General features: G+C 39.2%; 2 protein-coding genes across 13 annotated transcripts in view; both read right to left on the reverse strand.

Annotated features, from left to right (window-relative positions):
- Positions 1 to 1,844: 1,844 nt before the first annotated feature.
- Positions 1,845 to 5,903, reverse strand: LOC119546742 (polycystic kidney disease 2-like 2 protein). 2 transcript variants are annotated; one of them, XM_037853241.1, is made up of 10 exons: positions 5,368 to 5,903; positions 4,887 to 5,262; positions 4,207 to 4,706; positions 3,670 to 4,061; positions 3,382 to 3,613; positions 3,043 to 3,270; positions 2,743 to 2,985; positions 2,432 to 2,679; positions 2,324 to 2,374; positions 2,161 to 2,269 (listed from the first exon to the last, which is right to left on the reverse strand). In XM_037853241.1, exons 1-10 carry the CDS (start codon positions 5,809 to 5,811, stop codon positions 2,161 to 2,163), a joined length of 2,823 nt encoding a protein of 940 aa, XP_037709169.1. In that variant the 5' UTR covers positions 5,812 to 5,903. The 2 variants fall into 2 exon arrangements, with proteins under 2 accessions (XP_037709168.1, XP_037709169.1); XM_037853240.1 differs by having other exon boundaries at positions 1,845 to 2,269; positions 4,887 to 5,903.
- Positions 5,904 to 7,151: 1,248 nt separating this feature from the next.
- Positions 7,152 to 18,823, reverse strand: part of LOC119548647 (CUGBP Elav-like family member 1-B) — a 67,275-nt gene continuing 55,603 nt past the window's right edge. For 5 of the 11 annotated variants that reach the window (XM_037856051.1, XM_037856050.1, XM_037856053.1 and 2 more), the window contains 4 exons: positions 15,643 to 16,117; positions 11,593 to 12,051; positions 9,178 to 9,318; positions 7,152 to 8,447 (listed from right to left, as the gene is read on the reverse strand). In XM_037856051.1, coding sequence (XP_037711979.1) covers positions 8,176 to 8,447; positions 9,178 to 9,318; positions 11,593 to 12,051; positions 15,643 to 16,117 — 1,347 coding nt within the window. In that variant the 3' untranslated portion in view covers positions 7,152 to 8,175. Of the gene's footprint in view, positions 8,448 to 9,177; positions 9,319 to 11,592; positions 12,052 to 15,642; positions 16,118 to 18,823 lie in introns of those variants that run through there. The other 6 variants (XM_037856057.1, XM_037856058.1, XM_037856059.1 and 3 more) reach the window with 3 other exon arrangements.

The raw sequence follows: 18,823 nt of genomic DNA on the forward strand, positions 1-18,823 counted from the left end.
ATATAATCTACCAGGATATATGCAACAATGATTTTATTAATTAATATCAATTGACTTTGTAGTTCATATTACTATTAGACATCTATATATAAATAGTTGGATCGCTCGCACTTGTATTAAAGGGTATTTATATTGTTCGTTTATAACCAGGGTTCGAAAATAACTGTTATTTTTGTTTTTTCAAACAAAAAAATCACTAACAAGGGAAAATCCTGAAAAAAATCCAACTACACCACTGACGTTATTAAACATTGTATTTTACATAACCGCAATGATTTTTATTTTTCAGAGTTTTATTTAAAACTCATGAAATAATCGTTATATTGTGAGTTTTATATAAAACTTGACAAATAAAACTTATTTTTTGAGTTTTACTTTTCGCTTGAAAAATAACAGTTATTCTTTGAGTTTTATATAAAAATCAAATAATAAAACTTATTCTCTGAGTTTTATTATTTAAATCAAACATAAAACTCAAAATCATATTGTGGCGGTTCCGTGGTTCGTAGAAATGTGATTAAAAATTTAAAATACTAAATGCGCGGTTGGCTATTTCTAAATTTTGAATTACATTTCTATGAACTACGGAACCGCCACAATATGATATTGAGTTTTATTTTTGATCGAAATAATAAAACTCAGAGAATAAGTTGTATTATTTGATTTTTATATAAAACTCAAAGAATAACTGTTATTTTTCAAGCGGAAAATAAAACTCGGAGAATAAGTTTTATTTGTCAAGTTTAATATAAAACTGAGAGAATAACAATTATTTCATGAGTTTTAAATAAAAATCGTGACATAACTATTATAAAGTGATTTTAAAAATAAAACTTATAACAGTTACGAACCCTGTTTATAACCAACTACATAGTTAAACACGTGCCCCGTTCCTTTTTTATACCCGTTACTCGTAGAGTAAAAGGGTATACTAGATTCGTCGGAAAGTATGTAACAGGCAGAAGGAAGCGTTTACGACCCCATAAAGTATATATATTCTTGATCAGGATCACTAGCCGAGTCGATCTAGCCATGTCCGTCTGTCCGTCTGTCCGTCTGTCTGTCTGTCCGGATGAACGCTGAGATCTTGGAAACTATGAGAGCTAGGCTATTGAGATTTGGCGAAAAGATTCCTGAGCTTCTTACGCAGCGCAAGTTTGTTTCAGTAGAGTGCCACGCCCACTCTAACGCCCACAAACCGCCCAAAACTGTGGCTTCTACAGTTTTGATGCTAGAGTAAAAATTTAAACTGAAATGTATTGTTCTCATCAATACCTATCGATTGACCCAAAAAAAAGTTTGCCACGCCCACTTTAACGCCCACAAACCGCCCACAAACTTCAAAAAATCGTAAATATGAACGCGGATATCTCGGAAACTATCAAAGATAGAGTATTGGGATTTCATATTTAGATTCCGTAGCCTTGTACGCAGCGCAAGTTTGTTATGCGAATATGCCACGCCCACTCTAACGCCCACAAACCGCCTAAGCCTGTGGCGCCCACAATTTTTATGCTAGATAAAAAATTTTAACTGAAATGTATTGGTCTCGTCAATACCTATCGATTGATCCAAAAAAAAAAATTTGCCACGCCTACCCTAACGCCCACATTGCTTAAATCTGTCTTCTGCCGGTAGGTGGCTCATTTAAATCTCGCTTTTCTGCTTGCATATCTCCATTTCCCTTTGGTCCCTTTAGCTGAGTAACGGGTATCTGATAGTCGAGGTACTCGACTATAGCGTTTTTCCTTGTTTTACAGTTGCTTCATCCGCTTGTATTTTTAATTTCCTTATGCCTTTGTTGCCAAATGTAGAAATGGATGGGGGTGTGTAGTGGGAGGAATGTGGGGAATAGAGGGTTAAGGGTACAAAGCAGGCACGGATTTGGCAGAGATTAGCGCTCGGTTCTTGTGGTTTTGTCGGTTTGCTTTAGTTTCGTGTTGGCCGAGTTGAAGTTAATTAATTTTCGGGTATTTGATTGTTTGCCAGGTAATGTGTGTGCTCCATTATAAAATGTTAGAAATTCCAGCTCAGTTTTAATGCTTGTCTAATAGATTTAATGTTATGAACTGGAGTTATGAAAATTCCAACAGAATAAGAACTCAAAAAAATTGAATTAATGTGAATGTGAATGAATAAGTTATTTGAAATATAGGTTCCCTATTTCTTCTTCGTATGACGCTCTTTCTCCACGCGTTTTAGAATATCATCCATATTGGTGATCAATCTCTCGAGAATTTCCTCCAACAGACCGACGCGATTATTCAGGCTAAAAGGGAAAATAGTTAACAAGGCTCTTGATACATAAATTCCGAAATCTTACCGAACCATATCATGGTTTTCTCCTGGTGGAATATCCTGAAAGTATCGTTGTCTAAAACAAGGTTATTAGAAAAGTTTTGAAATAGTATAAGAATGAAATCTGAATTACTCTGCAGGTGTCATGTTCTTTCTCATCTCCTGGGGCTCTTCCTGGGCGGCGTTAGCATCCTGTTCCGCCTCCTTATCGTCTTCGTCGGTTCTCTGGGGTTGTGGTCGCCTCTTTCGCCCGCAGTGGGTGATCCAGTACAGCATTCCCGCCAGTTTCCTATAGATGTAGGAGCCCAAGTGACTGCGTCCCTGGGTGATTTCACCTTTCACCGTATTGTAGGTCTCCATAATAATGGCCAGGAACATATTCTAAATAACAAAAGCATTAAAACGTTTAAAAAAACATTCAAGAACACATCCCAAAAAAATTACCAACAAAATGAAAAACACCAGCAGGATGTAGGTGAGGAAATAAATGGGACCCAGAACTCGATTTGCTTGCTCAATGAGATTGTACTGAAAATCTCCCAGAATCATCCTTATCATGGTCAAAATGGAGGTTATGAAATTTCGGAAGTCCGGGTGCTTAGTGCCAAACAAAAGAAGACCCAACTGGGCATAGGCCAGAAATACGATGCCAAACATTAAACTGAAGCCGGCCAAGTCTTTGGAGCACTAAGGTTAAAGATTAAAATTTAAAAATTATCTATTCCTTTTTCTTAAATAACAAACCCTTTTCAGTGTTGTTGTAAACTGAACGAGTGTCTTGTTAAAACTGATGAACTTAAATATTTTAATCCACACGAGAAAGGCCAAGATGGCCATCATATCCACATAAATTATATTCCAGAAGCAAAGAACATCCAGACTTTGATAGGTCAATTCGACTTGGGCTTTGGATGTGACGGATATTACTTTAAAAGTGTGCCAGATATTGTACACTAAAGCAAGATAACAACCCTGAAAAATGTTAAGTATAAACAAAATATTTCCGTTAAGCAATTATGAAATTTTTACAAAGGTTACTAAAATCTAATATTATAAATAAATGCGAATCGCGTAAGCCCTTACCAGCAATATAACACAATCAAGAATGTTTAACATGGAAAAGAAGTAAATTTTGACTCCTGACTTGCGCATTTCAGTGATTTCATAAATAGTGTAGTAAATGATCATAATATACCAGAAGATATATATAACAGTCATAACCATGCTGCGATCCGTGAAGAAAGAATACATCTTTACCGTTTGCAAGTGGGCCTGGGGTATAACACCACCAGTGGGTGGAATTTCCGCTATCAACCTAAGGATAAATTACTATAAAGTATATGGTCGGATAGAGTAAAACTCTCAACCCACTTGACACTCTGAAAAATGTCCGTGTTTTCGTTAAACAAATTAAACTCAACCAGACAAAGTCGCGAGCCTCTGTCGAGCCAGTGAATGTCCTTTAGATCGCTGATGGTCTTCAGGTTTCTGTCTTTGTCGTAGTCCAAGTTCACCGTGTATCCGCCGGTGCGGTAAAAAGCAAGTACTGTCCAGATGGGCGTAGAATCAAGGTCGTTCATGGTCCGGTACGGCGAGCCCTTGTACATCGCCTTGCGCTCCTCCGCTCCGGAGGAATAAGCCGCATAGCAGGTGTTGAAGTACCGGATAAAGGCGTCGTTCACGTAACAGCTCTCCTTCCGCACACGAATCTGCCGAAGACGAGGCGGGCCCAAGAGTAAGTTCTCGTATAGGAAGACGCGTCCCTGGAAAATGAGTGTTCTGTAATCACATGGTTCAAGCCCGAAAATCTACAAAGCTATTAGAGTATTACCAAACCTTTTCCCTCTCTTAAGTCCTGAATGCCAGCTTATTCCTTATATGTAACCCAAAATCCATTGTTTAACTTACCTCCAAATGATGTGAAGTCGTATTGCTGAATGCGGGTCCTTCATCCAAATGTTCTGCTTGGCTGTCGACATCTTCACTGCCGTCCTCAACGCTCTGTTCTGGTTCGGCCTGCCGTATAACTCTGCTGCGCGCCTCCCAATCTTCGTTCGGACTCCCTCGATATTGGAAGCCCTCTTGCAACCTTCCGACCTCAGGCGATTCCTCTGGCAACTCCTCTGGCGATTCTTCTGGGAACTCCTCTGGCGATTCCTCGTCCGGTGGTTTCGTTGGTGGCTCCTTTTGCGAACCGTTAACCGTTGGTTGGCCGTCCAAAAATGTCATATCGCCGTGCAGTGTTATCAGAAAGTTATATATCAGGTAGTCCCACCAATCCGGCACTGTTATCAGCTTTTCAAAACAAACGGTGACCGAAGGTGCCACAACCAATTCTCGTGTCGTAAAGAGTTTCTTCATCGTGTCGTTGAAGTAGAACATATATGAGTGACGGACAGACAAAACGACTGTGGATGCAATCGGTATTAAATTAGAGTTCAAAAGTGGACAGAAAGAGCCTAAATAAGTCTCCCTTAAGATGTGGATAAAAAATTTGCTGAGTTGATAGAGATTGTACGTATCTACATATGGTTAAAATTAATGCGAAAGTAATTCCTAAAACTTTTGGGATTATCGGCTGAACTTACCTAGTGATGTTAGGATCAGAAAAATGATGAAGACGGAAAATTCGATGAGGGCTTCGCGCACCTCTTCATCGGTGGTGTAGAGGATGCGGTTCGTTTTGGCCCTGTTCTGTAGTCCCGAGGGGCCCGATATTGAAGGAGACCTGTGATCACGGGTTGCTGGCGACGACGTTTCCGGGCTCTCGTTGTTCTTCTTCCTCTTAAATATGTTCAGTCTATCCCTCAGAGAAGGTTTTGCTGGCTCGGGTTCGGTGCCTGCTGGCTTGGCAGCCTTGGCCGCTGCCGATGTTCCAGCCATGGCAGCTGCTGATGGTCCAGCTTTGGCAGCTGCCGATGGTCCAGCTTTGGCAGCTGCCGATGGTCCGGCTTTGGCAGATTCCTGAAAAGTTATCCGAGTAGCAGCATCAACGCTAGACCGTCTTGTTCCGGGATCCTGAGTACTACCTCGACGAAGGGTCGCTGCACCAGAATCTTGGAAACTTACCCGAGGAGATGAGGATGGACCTGCATCGCGAGTTGTCTTGGCCGATGTCGCCGCACCGGAACCCTGAAGACTTGTGCGGGGAGTTTCCTTTACCGGTTTTTCAGGGGATGACGATGGGCCAGGATCGCGAACACTTGTCCTAGGCGATGACGATGGGGCGGAGTCTCTTGTCGGTTGCCCGGGAGTTGTCGAGGGTGATAATGACGAATCTGCTGGGGCCGTACGGGCAGCTCTGCTGGAAGCCGGCTTTTCCGTTCCCATACCTATAGAGACGCGTTTTGTCGCCGGTGGGGGCGGAGGTCCTCGAGCAGGAGTCACATCGCCCGGAGTGACAACCACTGGCGTTCCACGCGGCGATGTACTCGGCGGCGTTTTCGGTGGGCGGGGCGGAGGAGGTCCTGGCGGTCCTCCCCCGGGCCTTCCTCCCTGGCCCTGCTGGGCCATTTTCAATGTTAGTTTGTATTTGCTTGCAAGTTTTTAACGTTGAAAAAAATTAATGTTTCAAGTTTCACGTTCTAGCGCAGACTGAATAATGTTGTGAGCTGACCCCAACGACAGGCACGTATCTTGAAGTTTAAAGAATGCTTACTTGGACCAAAGTTCAGGTACAGGATAGCTAGCTCTAATTTTCCTAGCCGAACCTGGATGCTTTTAGTAGTGGACAGTTTAATACTCTCTTTAAAAAAATATTTATTGTTATAAATTAGAAAAATAATGCATAAATTAATGATTTAGCTAATATTTAATAGTTTTTGTAAATTTTGTATTACTTCGGTTCGGCGACTTAAGTCCAAAATGCACTAAAAATAAAATAATATAGCTTTGATTGAAAGCTTAGTGCGCATTTTTATTAAGAATATATATATTTATACAAACTATTTGTACGTTCAATCTTTCATTTTATTTTAAAAGTAGTTATAGCTAGTTTTATTTAATCTTAGCTGGCAGTTCTGTTCCAGGTAGCACGGTGAAAAAAGAAGATCCAGACAACAGCTGCACATTCGGCGATTCCAAGCATATGCATATTTCATGCGTTAACGCCAACATTTGAATTGCAGCAGGGGAAGGAATGGAGTGCAAGGACTCCCAGCCAGCGCAGGATGCTTTTGATTTATGGCAGTCGTTGTTGGATTCCCGCCCCACTGGCACTCCCACATCCTGGCCTGCCTCCTGGTCCGCAGCTATCAGCGCCAGTTGAGTTGTCAGTTGGCGCATAAAGAATGCATGTACAATAGCACAAATGTGATAAGATCCCTCTCAACGAACACATCTCGGGTTCCTGGGAGGACGGAACGAGCTGCGGGATGCATAGTGACTTTCTTTAAGGCGATTTCAGAGGCTTAGCCGAATGCTGCATTTTAAGCCAGATACCAATTCCCTTCCAAACGTCCTGCAGGCCTTCAAATGGAAGTCATTCCTTTACAATTTATACTCTTTTGATACTTTTTCCTGAGGCCACATTTTAAACTTAAAATATGTTTACAACTTTAAAATTTCAAACGTTTTCTAGGCAGGAATACTAGTCTGTAAAAATAATATAACAACTAATTTTTCTTAGCAAAAGTTTTAAATAAAGTGAATTGTTACCAAAAAAGTAATTAAAATATTTAAGTTTAAAAAAAATTGTACCTACCGTTTTACTTAAAACCGCTTTGTAATTATTTCACTTGGTGATACTTAATTTAATAGAGTTCTTATTATTGAACGTTAAGGGAATCGTGTTGATATCGATTTCAATATTACTTCCATCTATAACCCTTCCCAGAATTACGAAAACAACACGATTTAATTGTTTAAATGTTTAATATATTTTTTGTAAATCTTTGAAACCACTTGATTTGCTTCATTTGTTTAAGCCTTTCGATAAAACATTAATTAAATTACTGGCTAAATGGTTTATATTTTAATTTGTCTGACTTTTATTTAATTTAGTATTGCCCTCTAACAGCAAGTGCAATTTAAGTACAAATTGGACAACATTTTAATTTGCTTTATGCTTGCTTCTTATGCACATAGTTTAAATTAATGAATAGATACTCGATTTGAAGTAAGAAGCCAAACCAAAATTGAAACAATTTCTGATATTTAATCAGCTTTATTTTCTTTTAGCTAGATAAATAAGTTCATTGTTTTTCACCTGGGATTTCAACAGTTTTGTTATGTATTAGTTATTTTATTCTTAGCTTTCCCTTTGAATGTTTCTCCCTACGAACGGAATTTCGAATGTTTTTCGTTTGTTTCTGCCCTACTGTATTGTATTTATATACTTATTTCCTTAACTTGTACCTAGATATAATTTTCTAAGTTGTATCGTTTGATAGTGCAAAAATTAGATTTCCTCTTCTGTATTGGTTTTTGTTTTTCTTTATATTTGCTTAACTATTTGGCTTTGAAAAATACTTTGGCGCTGCAGCGCAGCTTACAATTTCTGTATTCTGTTTTGGTTGTATTTTGTTTGTAGGATGTGTTTGCCGACCACGTTGAATAGTTAGATAGATTTCATGAAAATGGTTGATGGTTTTCAGCAAATGTGATTACAAGAAGGATGCAACTTTTAAGCTACTTCTTTGGTAGGGTTGATTTTTGCGGTTAGTTTTTTGTGCACTCGAGAACTTTATTTGTAAGCTTTCTATTTATCTTTAGTTTTGTGTTCACTTATCAGATACATTTTTGTAATTGGTCCTTTGGTTTCAGAACGTTGCTTAAAAGGCACAATTGATTAAACTAGTTTCATCCATTGATTGTGAATTGTTGTTTGCCGGGTGCCTTGGCCACGCCCATTTAGGCCATACCAGCCCGTTTAGCTGCCTAGTACGGCTTCGCCGCATCCTTGGAACGTTTCAGTTGGACCTTCAGCCGCTTGGTGCCGATCTGAAAGCCATGCATCGCCTGGATGGCCGCGTTGGCCGAATGTGGGTTGTCGTAGGACACAAAGCCGAAGCACTTCGACAGATTGGTCTGCTTATCGATGAACACCTTGGCCGAAAGGACGTTGCCAAAGGGGAGAAATGTCGACGCGAGATCTGTGTCAATGAACTCCTGAGGTAGGTGATAAATGAACAGATTGCTGCCATCTGGACCTAAATAGGGAAATGACAAAATATTTAATGGGAACCATATTTTATTTATATTAAATATTAATATTTAAAGGTCGAAAATATAAATAAATATTTTGTTTTATACATCATTTGAAAATAGAAACACAAAATATAAAAAATAGGTTTTAAGTAAGTTATAACGTGGTCGTTAATAATGTTGGGCAATATTTACCTTAGACATAGACAGTAAACATTTAATGCTTCAAAACAGATTTTAAATATCCTAACTATATCAGTCGAAACCAAGAAAAATACTGACTTTTGAATTGTATTATTTTGTAATATAACAAGTCTTGGAAAGTTTCGTAAATTGTTAAAAGATTTGTTGTTTGACTTATAGTCATCGTTAATGCAAGGTATGCTATCTTTAATTTTTATTATTATTTATTTTAGGAATATACAAAGACAAAAAAATATAAGGCAGTACAATTTCAATGCTTTATTAAATAAACAGATTTAAAATATTCTATAGAATATTCTATATAATAATAGTTATAACTATGAAGTCGAAAAAAATATCAATAAAAATACTGACTCTAGGCTTTTGTGTTTTGAAATAATATAAGTCTTGAAGAGTTTCATAGACTGTTCAAAGATTTGTTTGACTTATAATTATCCTAAATATAAGGTATGTGTTTTTTAAATTAATTATTATTTAGTTTAAAAATATAAATAGACTAGGAAATATTTTTTAAAATTAATTTAGACTTACCCTCAATCTGTTTGCCAGCCACACCCGCAGCGGCCGCTTGAAGGGCGCTGGCAGTCAGGGGTTGGGATGCGGCTCCGTAGGCGGCTCCATTTGTCAGTCCACTCAGGGAGGATGAATAGGGGTCAGCAGCATTTTGAGGCCCTAAAATTTTGGAGGTGTTATTTAAAATTATTGACTAAAGATACATTTTAACCAAATTAAAAAAATGTAAAGTATTAATACACTCTATCTTAAATTTGTATTTTCCATTGAACAATTACCAAGAACTAACACTCACAAGAAGGGACAAGGACAAGTACACACATACACACAGTGGGACACAGAGATACACGCAGAGAAACATACTTATATTCAAACAAACTCGAGCCCCATATCTGAACAATAAACGAAACCAAGTTGAGTTAACGCATATGAGATTTCGCCCCTTTATTTATGATTATTTTTAGTCTTCCTCTTCACACTTTGTGCTCATCCATTTTATGCTCCCTTTTATGACTTTTTTGTGGCTCTCGTCCTTTCATTATTACATTTTATTTTGATTTTTTCCCTTTTGTTTGTATATCACGAAAAAATTTGTTAGCCTTTGTTGTTCGGGTTTCCCCGCGTGGCGCCAGTTTTTTAATTGAGCCTGCCAGCCCTGAACCCAACATTTTCCTGGCGCCCCTGCAGTTCGCTTTGTGAATTGCCCAAAATTGTTGTTCTTTTTGCATAATCTACTATAAATTTATTACTTTCTTTTAGTTTTTAATTTTCTTTTATTGCATTTGTGCGGGCATTTTTTGTATGCCCCGAAAAGTATATTGCCAAAATTTAGTGTTTGCCATTTTGCATGTGTAAGTTTTAGAACAAATTTAATTTTAATGCTCGCGGAATCCATAAAAGTTACTAATTGAAAAGCTAATTGTAATCGGGGATATGCAAAAATGTTTGCAAATTTCCCAGCTTTTGATGATTTATTTGGTTTTACTTGAATATTTTAAGAACTTTCAATGTTATGTGGAGAAATTATGCATTTGCTAATTTAAACACTAGGATTGGGGCTACAAATTCCGATAAAGTTCTATCCGGACCAAACAGGACCTAAACATTCCCTTTCTCTCTCGTAACAATATTGAATAAAATCCCATTGCTCTGATATTTTCTTATATCGAATTTCGAATAAGCTTCACAGTCGCCACATCTAAAAAAATCCTTTGAATGTGTTATTTAATATACAAAGACCGAGCTCGAAGTACTTTTAGGCTAACTCCTATTCCATCCAATATCTTCTTGACGCTTCAAAATTTTCCCCTTCATATTTTTACCATATTTTCCGCTTTCATGTTGTTTTATTAAAATTTCTTTTTTCTTCCAATGCAATCAAGAACGTATTGTATGGAATGCCATTTATTTATTGTTGTCAGTAACACGAATTTGATTCTTTTTCCCCGTTCGCTACCATTTTCCTGTTTTTATCAATTTAACTTCGGTTTGTTTGTTCAAAAAAGTGTATTTTTTATTGACAGAGATGGGCAGGATGTGAAAATAAAACATCAAAAAGTAAAACGACTATGTGAAATTAGAAATGTTCACACAGAGATGCAACTCGGTTATGCCAGCAGCAAATTTTAATCAACTGCTGGAAAGTTGAAGCGTTCAATAATAGGAAATATATATATTTTACCGATATATTTTAAGTGATTTGAAATAAAAAACCTATATTGTATATTATAATAAAGTATGTTGAATATTTCACTTATATGGCTTCGGAATACCCATACCTCAACTAAAATTTAAAGATTACCTTCTCCATAACAACCTATTGAAGAGTTTTGTTTAGCATTAGTACTGTAGATTAAATGGGATAGGGCTTGGCAGGGCGATGTAGTAGGCTCATGCTGTTGGCAAAGGTGTTACGTTAGTTAGGATTATATTGTTAAGAGTTAGTGTTATTAAGTGCCAGAGGTAAAACTCAGCTTTGATTACAATACAGAACGAAACAAAGGAACACAAACAGAAGTACAAAATACATATACAAAAGTGGAACACAACTACCCTCACCCAAATACCCAAACAGACATACATATTGATATATATTCACACTCATTTTAATCCCTGGAACTGGGAATAATGCTCCTATCTATTCTTTTTTTAGCCTATAATTTTAACATTAGAAATTTAATAAAAACAATTAAAAACAATTATTCCAATGGGCGGTAATTATTAAAACAAAGTAGTAAACAAAGTTGACAATGCATTTGCTTAAATTTATATTTTAATTTGTTGTTACTGGTTCAAAAAGGTAAATATATTTATGAAAAGTTAAAGTCGATTGAGTTCAAAAATTTTAAATATTTTCTTGACATTAGAAATGTAAGCTTCTGAGTTAAATCATATTTCTTCACTGAGAAGAGATACTTTTCATGATCTACTTACACAGCGCATTCAAGGTCAGCGTCTGGCCGCCGCCCCCTTGCTGGGTGGGCGTGGCCGTGTGACCGATCAGCTGCGACATGTTGTAGGTGGTCGCCGGGGGTGGTGGGGCGGCGGAGTAGGCCAGTCGCTGGTGGTTGTGGAGGCTGCTGGCGGAGCTGCTGCTGTGGCCGCTGCTGCTGTGGTGGAGGGTCAGCTGGTGGTGGGCGGAGGGCGTGGCTAGTAGGGTTACCAGATTCTGCATAGACAGGGATGGAGCGGCGAGCAGTCCAGCGCCAGCAGCATGCCCGGCGGAATGGAGCCCGCCGGTGGGTGGTGCGGGTGCGGGTGGTGCGCCGCCAAGTGGGTGAGATGCTGCTGATGCTGCTGCAGCCGATAGAGATGCTGCTGATGCGGCGCCGACGGTGGGACTGTGCTGGCTGTGGTGGGCACTGTTTTCCGGTGGGTGGTGGAAATTTAGTCCTGATTTTCCATAGTTATTTTTTTTTGTTTTGTTTTGTACAGTTTGAGTTGGTTGGTTTATGGTTTAAGGTTTTGGTTGAGTTGGTTGATTGAGTTGATTGATTGTTTTGTTTTTTGTACATGACCACAGAGTCAATCATAGACATACCAAATAATGTTCAACGAATATTTATATATAAAAAACATAGAAGAAAACACACACCCAATTGGATTATTTACATATACAAAAAAATTATAAAAAATTAATTTCGATTTAATTTTTTGGTTTATGTTTCGATTTGGAAAATTTCATTTAAATACATACAAATCAAAACAAATAAAAATTTGAAAAACAACGAAACATGAAAATAAACAAAAGGGGAGGGAAAAAACATAAACAAAATGAAAATGGGATACATAAAATGAAGTAAAATAAATTTAACTAAAAATAAAAACAGCCCTAATCGGTAAAAAAAAAAATTTAGGTATCAAATTATGAAAACTAAAAAATATAAAATTTCAAAATATATGACTTTTTTTAAAATAATGAAATAAAATCAATCTATTAAATAATAATGGTTAAAAAGTTTAAAATGGAGTTAAAAGTTGCAACAAAATAAAAAGAAAAATCAAAACTTAAAAACTTAAGATGTAAACAAAATAAAAACTCAAAATAAGAAAACGGGGATGCAAAAAATACGTAGGTATAAATAAAAAGTTGACAAAATTAAACATACAAATGCAAAGACATAAAATCAGATCAATCGAATGCAGTTAGACATAAGCTATATCAAATCATGGAAATTAATTGCGTAATGTAATTAAAAATCTAAGAACGCTGGGGGAAGGAAAAAGGAAATGAAAAGTTCTCCGTTTCCCATTTCCGGCTGAGGTTATTCTTTTATATTGCATACTTGGCGGCGCTGGCAAAGATTGAAAGCTGTTCTACACAAAACAAGAATCCTAAAAACACACACAGAGACAGAAAGAGAAAGAGAGAGAGCAGGCAGGTGTGGTATGTGTGCGAGGGAGAGGTATGAGCTCAGACATTCACATAAGGAGCCGGGCATTGTCTAGCATATTTAAGGAATATTTTTCAAATTGCTTCCTCGCTTTGAATGAGCTGCCTGTAGATGGTTTTATATTCTATGTGTGCTTTTGTATAGTTTGGCCATCCTCCGGAGCCCCCTTTGTGGGCATAATAAAACTTTAAGTGTTCTCACCTGCGGACAACTTCAGGTTCGTTGCTGTTGCCACATTGGAATTGCATTTGTTTACTTGCCAGGCCTCCGGCTATTGGGGCAGCCATACACCCTATGTATGTGGGGCCTTCTTTTCGGCCACCTTTGATGGTGCCGTTTGCCCTTGGGGCCTTTGGCAAGACTTATAAAAATTTCAAGTCGGAAAATGGCCGAAGAAAAGCAGGGAAAACGATAGACAAAGACGCTTCGTTTTGAATGTTCCTTTGCTGATTTCGCTTGGCTTTTACTCTCAAGTAAGTATATATCTCTAGTTGAAAATTATAACTTATGTTTATAGTTTCTGCATTTTGTATTTATTCCTTTTCAAAACTTTAGCTTCAGTATTAACTCCCTTGTATATCCTTAGAAAGCCACAATTAAAAAATGCTTTTCTGTGCTTTCTGGCATTCCAAAATTGGTCAAATCAGCTAACGTTTACAGGTCTGCCGCATCCACTTAACGGTTTCATTCCGCACTTAAACGTAGAAAAAATAAAGGAAACGAAGGAGCGCAGAGGACACGTACCATACATTTGCTGGCCATCACAGTTCGGAGTCGTTGAGTCCTTCTGACCCCTCGGTCAACGTCTACCTCCTGGATCTGGCATTTAAAAACGTCATTTGTTATTCAAGTGGCATACGTCGTCGCTCTAAGTTCCCCTAACTGCCCAACAGTGGCCCTCACTGTCCGTTTACAGTTACTGCCGTCAGTCGGTGGTCGTCACTTTTCCCCAGACCGATGCCCTTCCGCATATCCTGTTTCTTGGTCGGATGTGTCAGCCTTATGATGGACTTTGACTGGCCTAGCTAGCTACAAGATGTGATCATTAAATTTTTTGGAACCACTATGGGTTAAAAAAATGACTTAAAGAAGTAAAAACTGGACTTGTTAATGTTTAAATAGAGAGTTAAACATTTTATTTAGTTAATAGAATTTGTTTTGAATCGTTTAATGGGCGATAGAGATAAATTTGTTTTAATCGTTTTTTCGGAAGTAAAAACCTACTCTGTACATGACAACCCAGTCCTGTTTTTGTTAGAGAATCTCATCTACCTCGAAATCACAATTTCAGTGGCAGATTTTTTGCGCTTTGTGCGATTACATCACGCGCCGCTCAACATTTGGTTGTCTGTGATTCTGATTCCCCTTTTATTTCGTTTTTTCCCCTCGCCACTGGCTTTTGCTGTTTGTTCAAGCTCTCGAGCTTGATTTGTTATGCGCAAAATGTCCACGTTCCCGTCGAGACTGGCCAGGGGCGGGTGGGCGTGGCACGTCGGTCATTCTAATGAAGCGGCGTTGCATATGCAACACGTTTACCATGTCGCCCCTTCGACTGTGTGAGTGTCGGCCAGAAATCTGGGAGCCCGTCTGGGCCATCATCCCCATCATCGTGTCATCTCGTCATTGTCGTTGTCCACCTTTTAATCCTATTACAATGTTTTTGTTTTATTCATCAGGCGACTGAAGAGCTGGGCCGCGCTTCCTTTCTTATCCCCAACTTTTCCGGCTTACTTTGCCATCCATCTCTTCGCCTGCATTTATGCAAATTTTGTTGCTTAAATTGAAATTAATTATTTGACAGTTGTCGCTGGGCTATCCTTTGCCAGCCTTCCTTTTTTTTTTATTTTTGCCTGGCACAAATCTGCAGGTTATAAATGAAGTTACACGAAAAAGGGGAATGATTTTAGACTTTTTTGTAAACTGTCACAACAAATGGCTGGAGCGAGTTAAGCTGAGGGACTGTAGATGTCGTTCATCTTGTGATTTGTATCCGATTTTAAGTCCGTGTTGCTTTATTAGGCTGATTACGCTTTGCAACACTTAAGTTATCATCAACGGCAATGAAAGGAACTAACATTAAAGCTTTTTTAGATGAAAACAAACAGTTTCTTAGCGCTTGGCAAACATATTTAATCTCTTCCTAAAAAAACCCTATTCAAAATATTAAGTTACATTTCTAATCCATGTTACGATACATTACACACACATAGAAAACCAAAATTAATAATGATCAACAGCTCATTCAAGTTTTGTTAGGCAGCCTGAAAATCTAATTTAAGTTAATATATGCTTAAGAGACACACATTGAGTAACTGCTATTGAACTTGGTCAAAAATCGAAATGAAAGAAAACAACAAGAAAGTTAAATGTACGTAAAACTAAAATATTTTGAAACACGTATCCGTTGGGTTGCAAGAAAAACACATATAGAGTGCGCGATTGGAAAATTGGGGTAAACAAAGAGTGACTAAAACTGATCAAATTGGTTTGGTTTTTAGGGGGCTTGGGTGGGGGAAAATCGAAGGGTGACTAGGGGGCGAGGCCTGACAGATAAACCTAGGCTGGAACTTATTCCGCGGAGCCCACTCACCTGGCAGATAGTGCGCCGGACTCAGTCCGTATCCGTGAAATTGTTGGTAGAGCTGCAGATGGGCCGCCGTCGCGGGGTCCGCCCCCAAATAGGCGGCCGCTGCTGCCGCCCCCTGGTGGGCGTTGCTGGCCAGCAGATTGGGCGCCAAGGACGCACTGAGGGCGGAGGAGCCCAGTGGAACGAGGGCCGTTTGTGCCGAGGCAGCAGTTCCAGCCTGCTGCACCTGAGGCACTGCGGCCAAGGCGGCCGCCATCGACGGATTGGGGCGTCCCGCCGAGGGCGGAGCGGCTATTAGCGCGGTGGCCGCAGTGATGGCGGGCGTGGCCGCTCCTGCAGACGCTCCGCTCGGCGTGCTGATGCCGCAGAAGGCGTGAATCTGCTGCATCTTCTTTTGGTCTTTTTCCTTCTGCGTGTCTGCGAACTTCACGACCAGCGGAGCCGAACAACCCTCCATGGTCTGACTTTGGTGCAGGGACTGAAAAGTGGAGAAAATTTAAATCATTATAAATTAAACTAAATCAACAATATATTGTATTGAAAGGGAAGAAAGTAGTTTGTTGTTTTCACAGAATCGTTTAAATAAAATAGTGACTATTTATTTTAATTACTCATACGCAGCGTTGGTATTGCACAACAGCAGTTACGTTGTATGGGTTCCTTTATAGCGTTTCTTCTTATAGAATTTTGATGGCTTTTTAAATATATTTAGTTTATTACTCATGCTTAGGTTTGCCCTTATATTACAATGTTAAATTAGAACTCACTTTATCACTTATGACATTTGATTTACTGCTTGACTTGGAATTCACGTTTAAGTTAATTGCTTTTCATTATAGTTTTAAATCAAAATACATCTCTTCGATACTTCCATTTCCAAGGAAAAGTTGAAATACTTCTCTTAAACTCAAAACTAAAAATGCGTTGCATCCCAGTCGCCTCACTCCGCGGAAAACTGTGTTTCAACTGTGCAGCCATGGCGACCTGTTTAAAAACTCGGAAATTTCCCTAATTACTTTGTAGCCAAGAGCAGCATGGGTGTCGCCATGGGTGGAAAGGGGGGCCCGCAGTGGCGGGGATGGGGAGGGGCAAAACAATGCGCCGGCCATAAAAGTCGCGCCAGAGCCGCAAGAATTATAGTCAATGTAATTAAAGAGCACTTCTGGTGGCTGCCACGATACAGGCGGGCAGGATAGGATGCAGGCCAGGGTTGCCACCGCCGCCACAATTGACCGGAAGTTTCGGCCCGGGTCGCCATAGCCCCGGCTGAGTTTCAATGATAAAGTCTACATAAACCGGAAAATAAGTAAAGTGGCTTGCCAAACCCCTCTGATGCCCGTGAGCCCCTCAACGGACCGCAGCCTAAATGCCTTTGCTAAATGTTTGGCCTGGTTTTCGTGACGCGCCCAGAGTTGCCAGCCTCCTCGATTCTCGACCCCGTTTTTGTTTGTTTTCGGGCTTAGCAGAAAGGTGTAAATTAAGTCGCCTAAGCGGACAAATAGCTGTGCGGGGGAACTATCTGGGGATGGTCGGTTAACGTGGGTTAAAGTGGGTGGTTCGGTGGTTTGTTGGTCGGGTGGACATGCGGAGGCGGCTTAAGTGCGCGTCATTATTCTGATGCTGTAAGCCGCCTTCCCGTTGCCATAAAACTTATCAAAACTGTTTTCGACCTCTAAATGCCGCGAATTTGTGGATGGTGTCTGTATAGAAGTTTTTGTGGCTGTGCAAAGGGAAAGCCTCAGTTAAGGACACTTTAGGGATGTTTTCATGGGAGCTTCATATTTTTGTTTCGATCTCACTCATTCTGATTTTGTAAATATTTCTAATTATTATAATTATATGCTTAATTGGTAGAAATACATTGCTTTATAGTTTATTTCGCATTATGCAATCAATATCTTTTTATATTTTTCCCGACACCCCTTCTTGACAGTTAAGAGCTCTTGAGTTTTTACTCTTTTACTTGCAGCATTCCCAAGTCACCTACTAATCCTCAGTCATTTTTCACAGCTCGGCCCGACATCTCACTTCCCGCGGGGCAGCAAAAAACGGGTTAAATGACCCGTTGGGCAACAGTGAGCACTGGGGACTCGACCACATTCCCAACTTGGCCTGGACGCAGCGCCAACCACTTGACAAATTAGCGAGACGAATGCGAAAAATAAAATCTGCATGCGTTGAAAAATGCTATCATCATTTGGCCACCCACCCGCCACTCCTCCCCTCATTTTTTGCCCTCATTCGGGCTCCAGTGTAAAGAAAAAGAGACTTAATGGGGGAGCAGAAGCCGAGAACAAATTGCTGGGCTATAAACATGGCACATTAATATTAAATGCACTTTGCCAGCAGCTTCAGCTCGAGCGTCTTTGGCTTGGGGTCTCGTTTTTCGATGGGCGACTTGCACCGCTTTCGGATTGCATTTGATGGCGCTGCATACTTTCAGGCGTCAATAGACTGCCATGACTTTGCAACCCTTGCTTCACTGCCTCGATCCAAATCATTTGGTCCCATACCATACCATTTCCAGTTTAATATCTCTGGGATCCCTGGACCTCGTGGCCCCAGCTCATTGCTGGCTCGTGCGTGCCTAGCATCCCGTAATTTGACTTCAAATGCATTAAAATCGCTGGCACACACAGATAATGGTACAGTAAGCACTCGTTTTGAGGTAATATGTGAAGGGCCTAGTGTAACGATTATACTTTTTTAAGGAATTAGTTTGATTTAGTGTAAAACTCTGGAGTACCATTTTCAAAAATTAAATTTATTCCTAATATAAAAGTGGCACTTTTATAATGAACATAATATTAAAAAAATAAATTTATAACACACATATACAAGCCAAGGGGTTATTCTATGGAGATTTGGTTACTTTTAGATGTATAGCCGAAAACCTAGTAGTAAAATTGATTTAATTGAATTTAAATATTGCAATAATTAGGAAAATTATATAGTTTAGTGTTGCACATGTATTCCAGCCGGTGTAGTTAAGGCAAAGTAAACTAACTCAAAGAACTTGAGCTCTTAATATAAAATAAAACTAAATATGCATACAGTTTTCATGTTGAAGTCAATATGTTATAGTTTCAAGTCATTGGAATTTTATATTAAACCAATATAAATTAAGGGCAAGTTCTATGTAGACTTGGTTCCTTTAAGATTGATAACCGAAACATAGTCGTAA

Source organism: Drosophila subpulchrella, chromosome 2L, assembly GCF_014743375.2.
Source record: "Drosophila subpulchrella strain 33 F10 #4 breed RU33 chromosome 2L, RU_Dsub_v1.1 Primary Assembly, whole genome shotgun sequence".
In the NCBI taxonomy this organism is placed as follows: domain Eukaryota; kingdom Metazoa; phylum Arthropoda; class Insecta; order Diptera; family Drosophilidae; genus Drosophila; species Drosophila subpulchrella.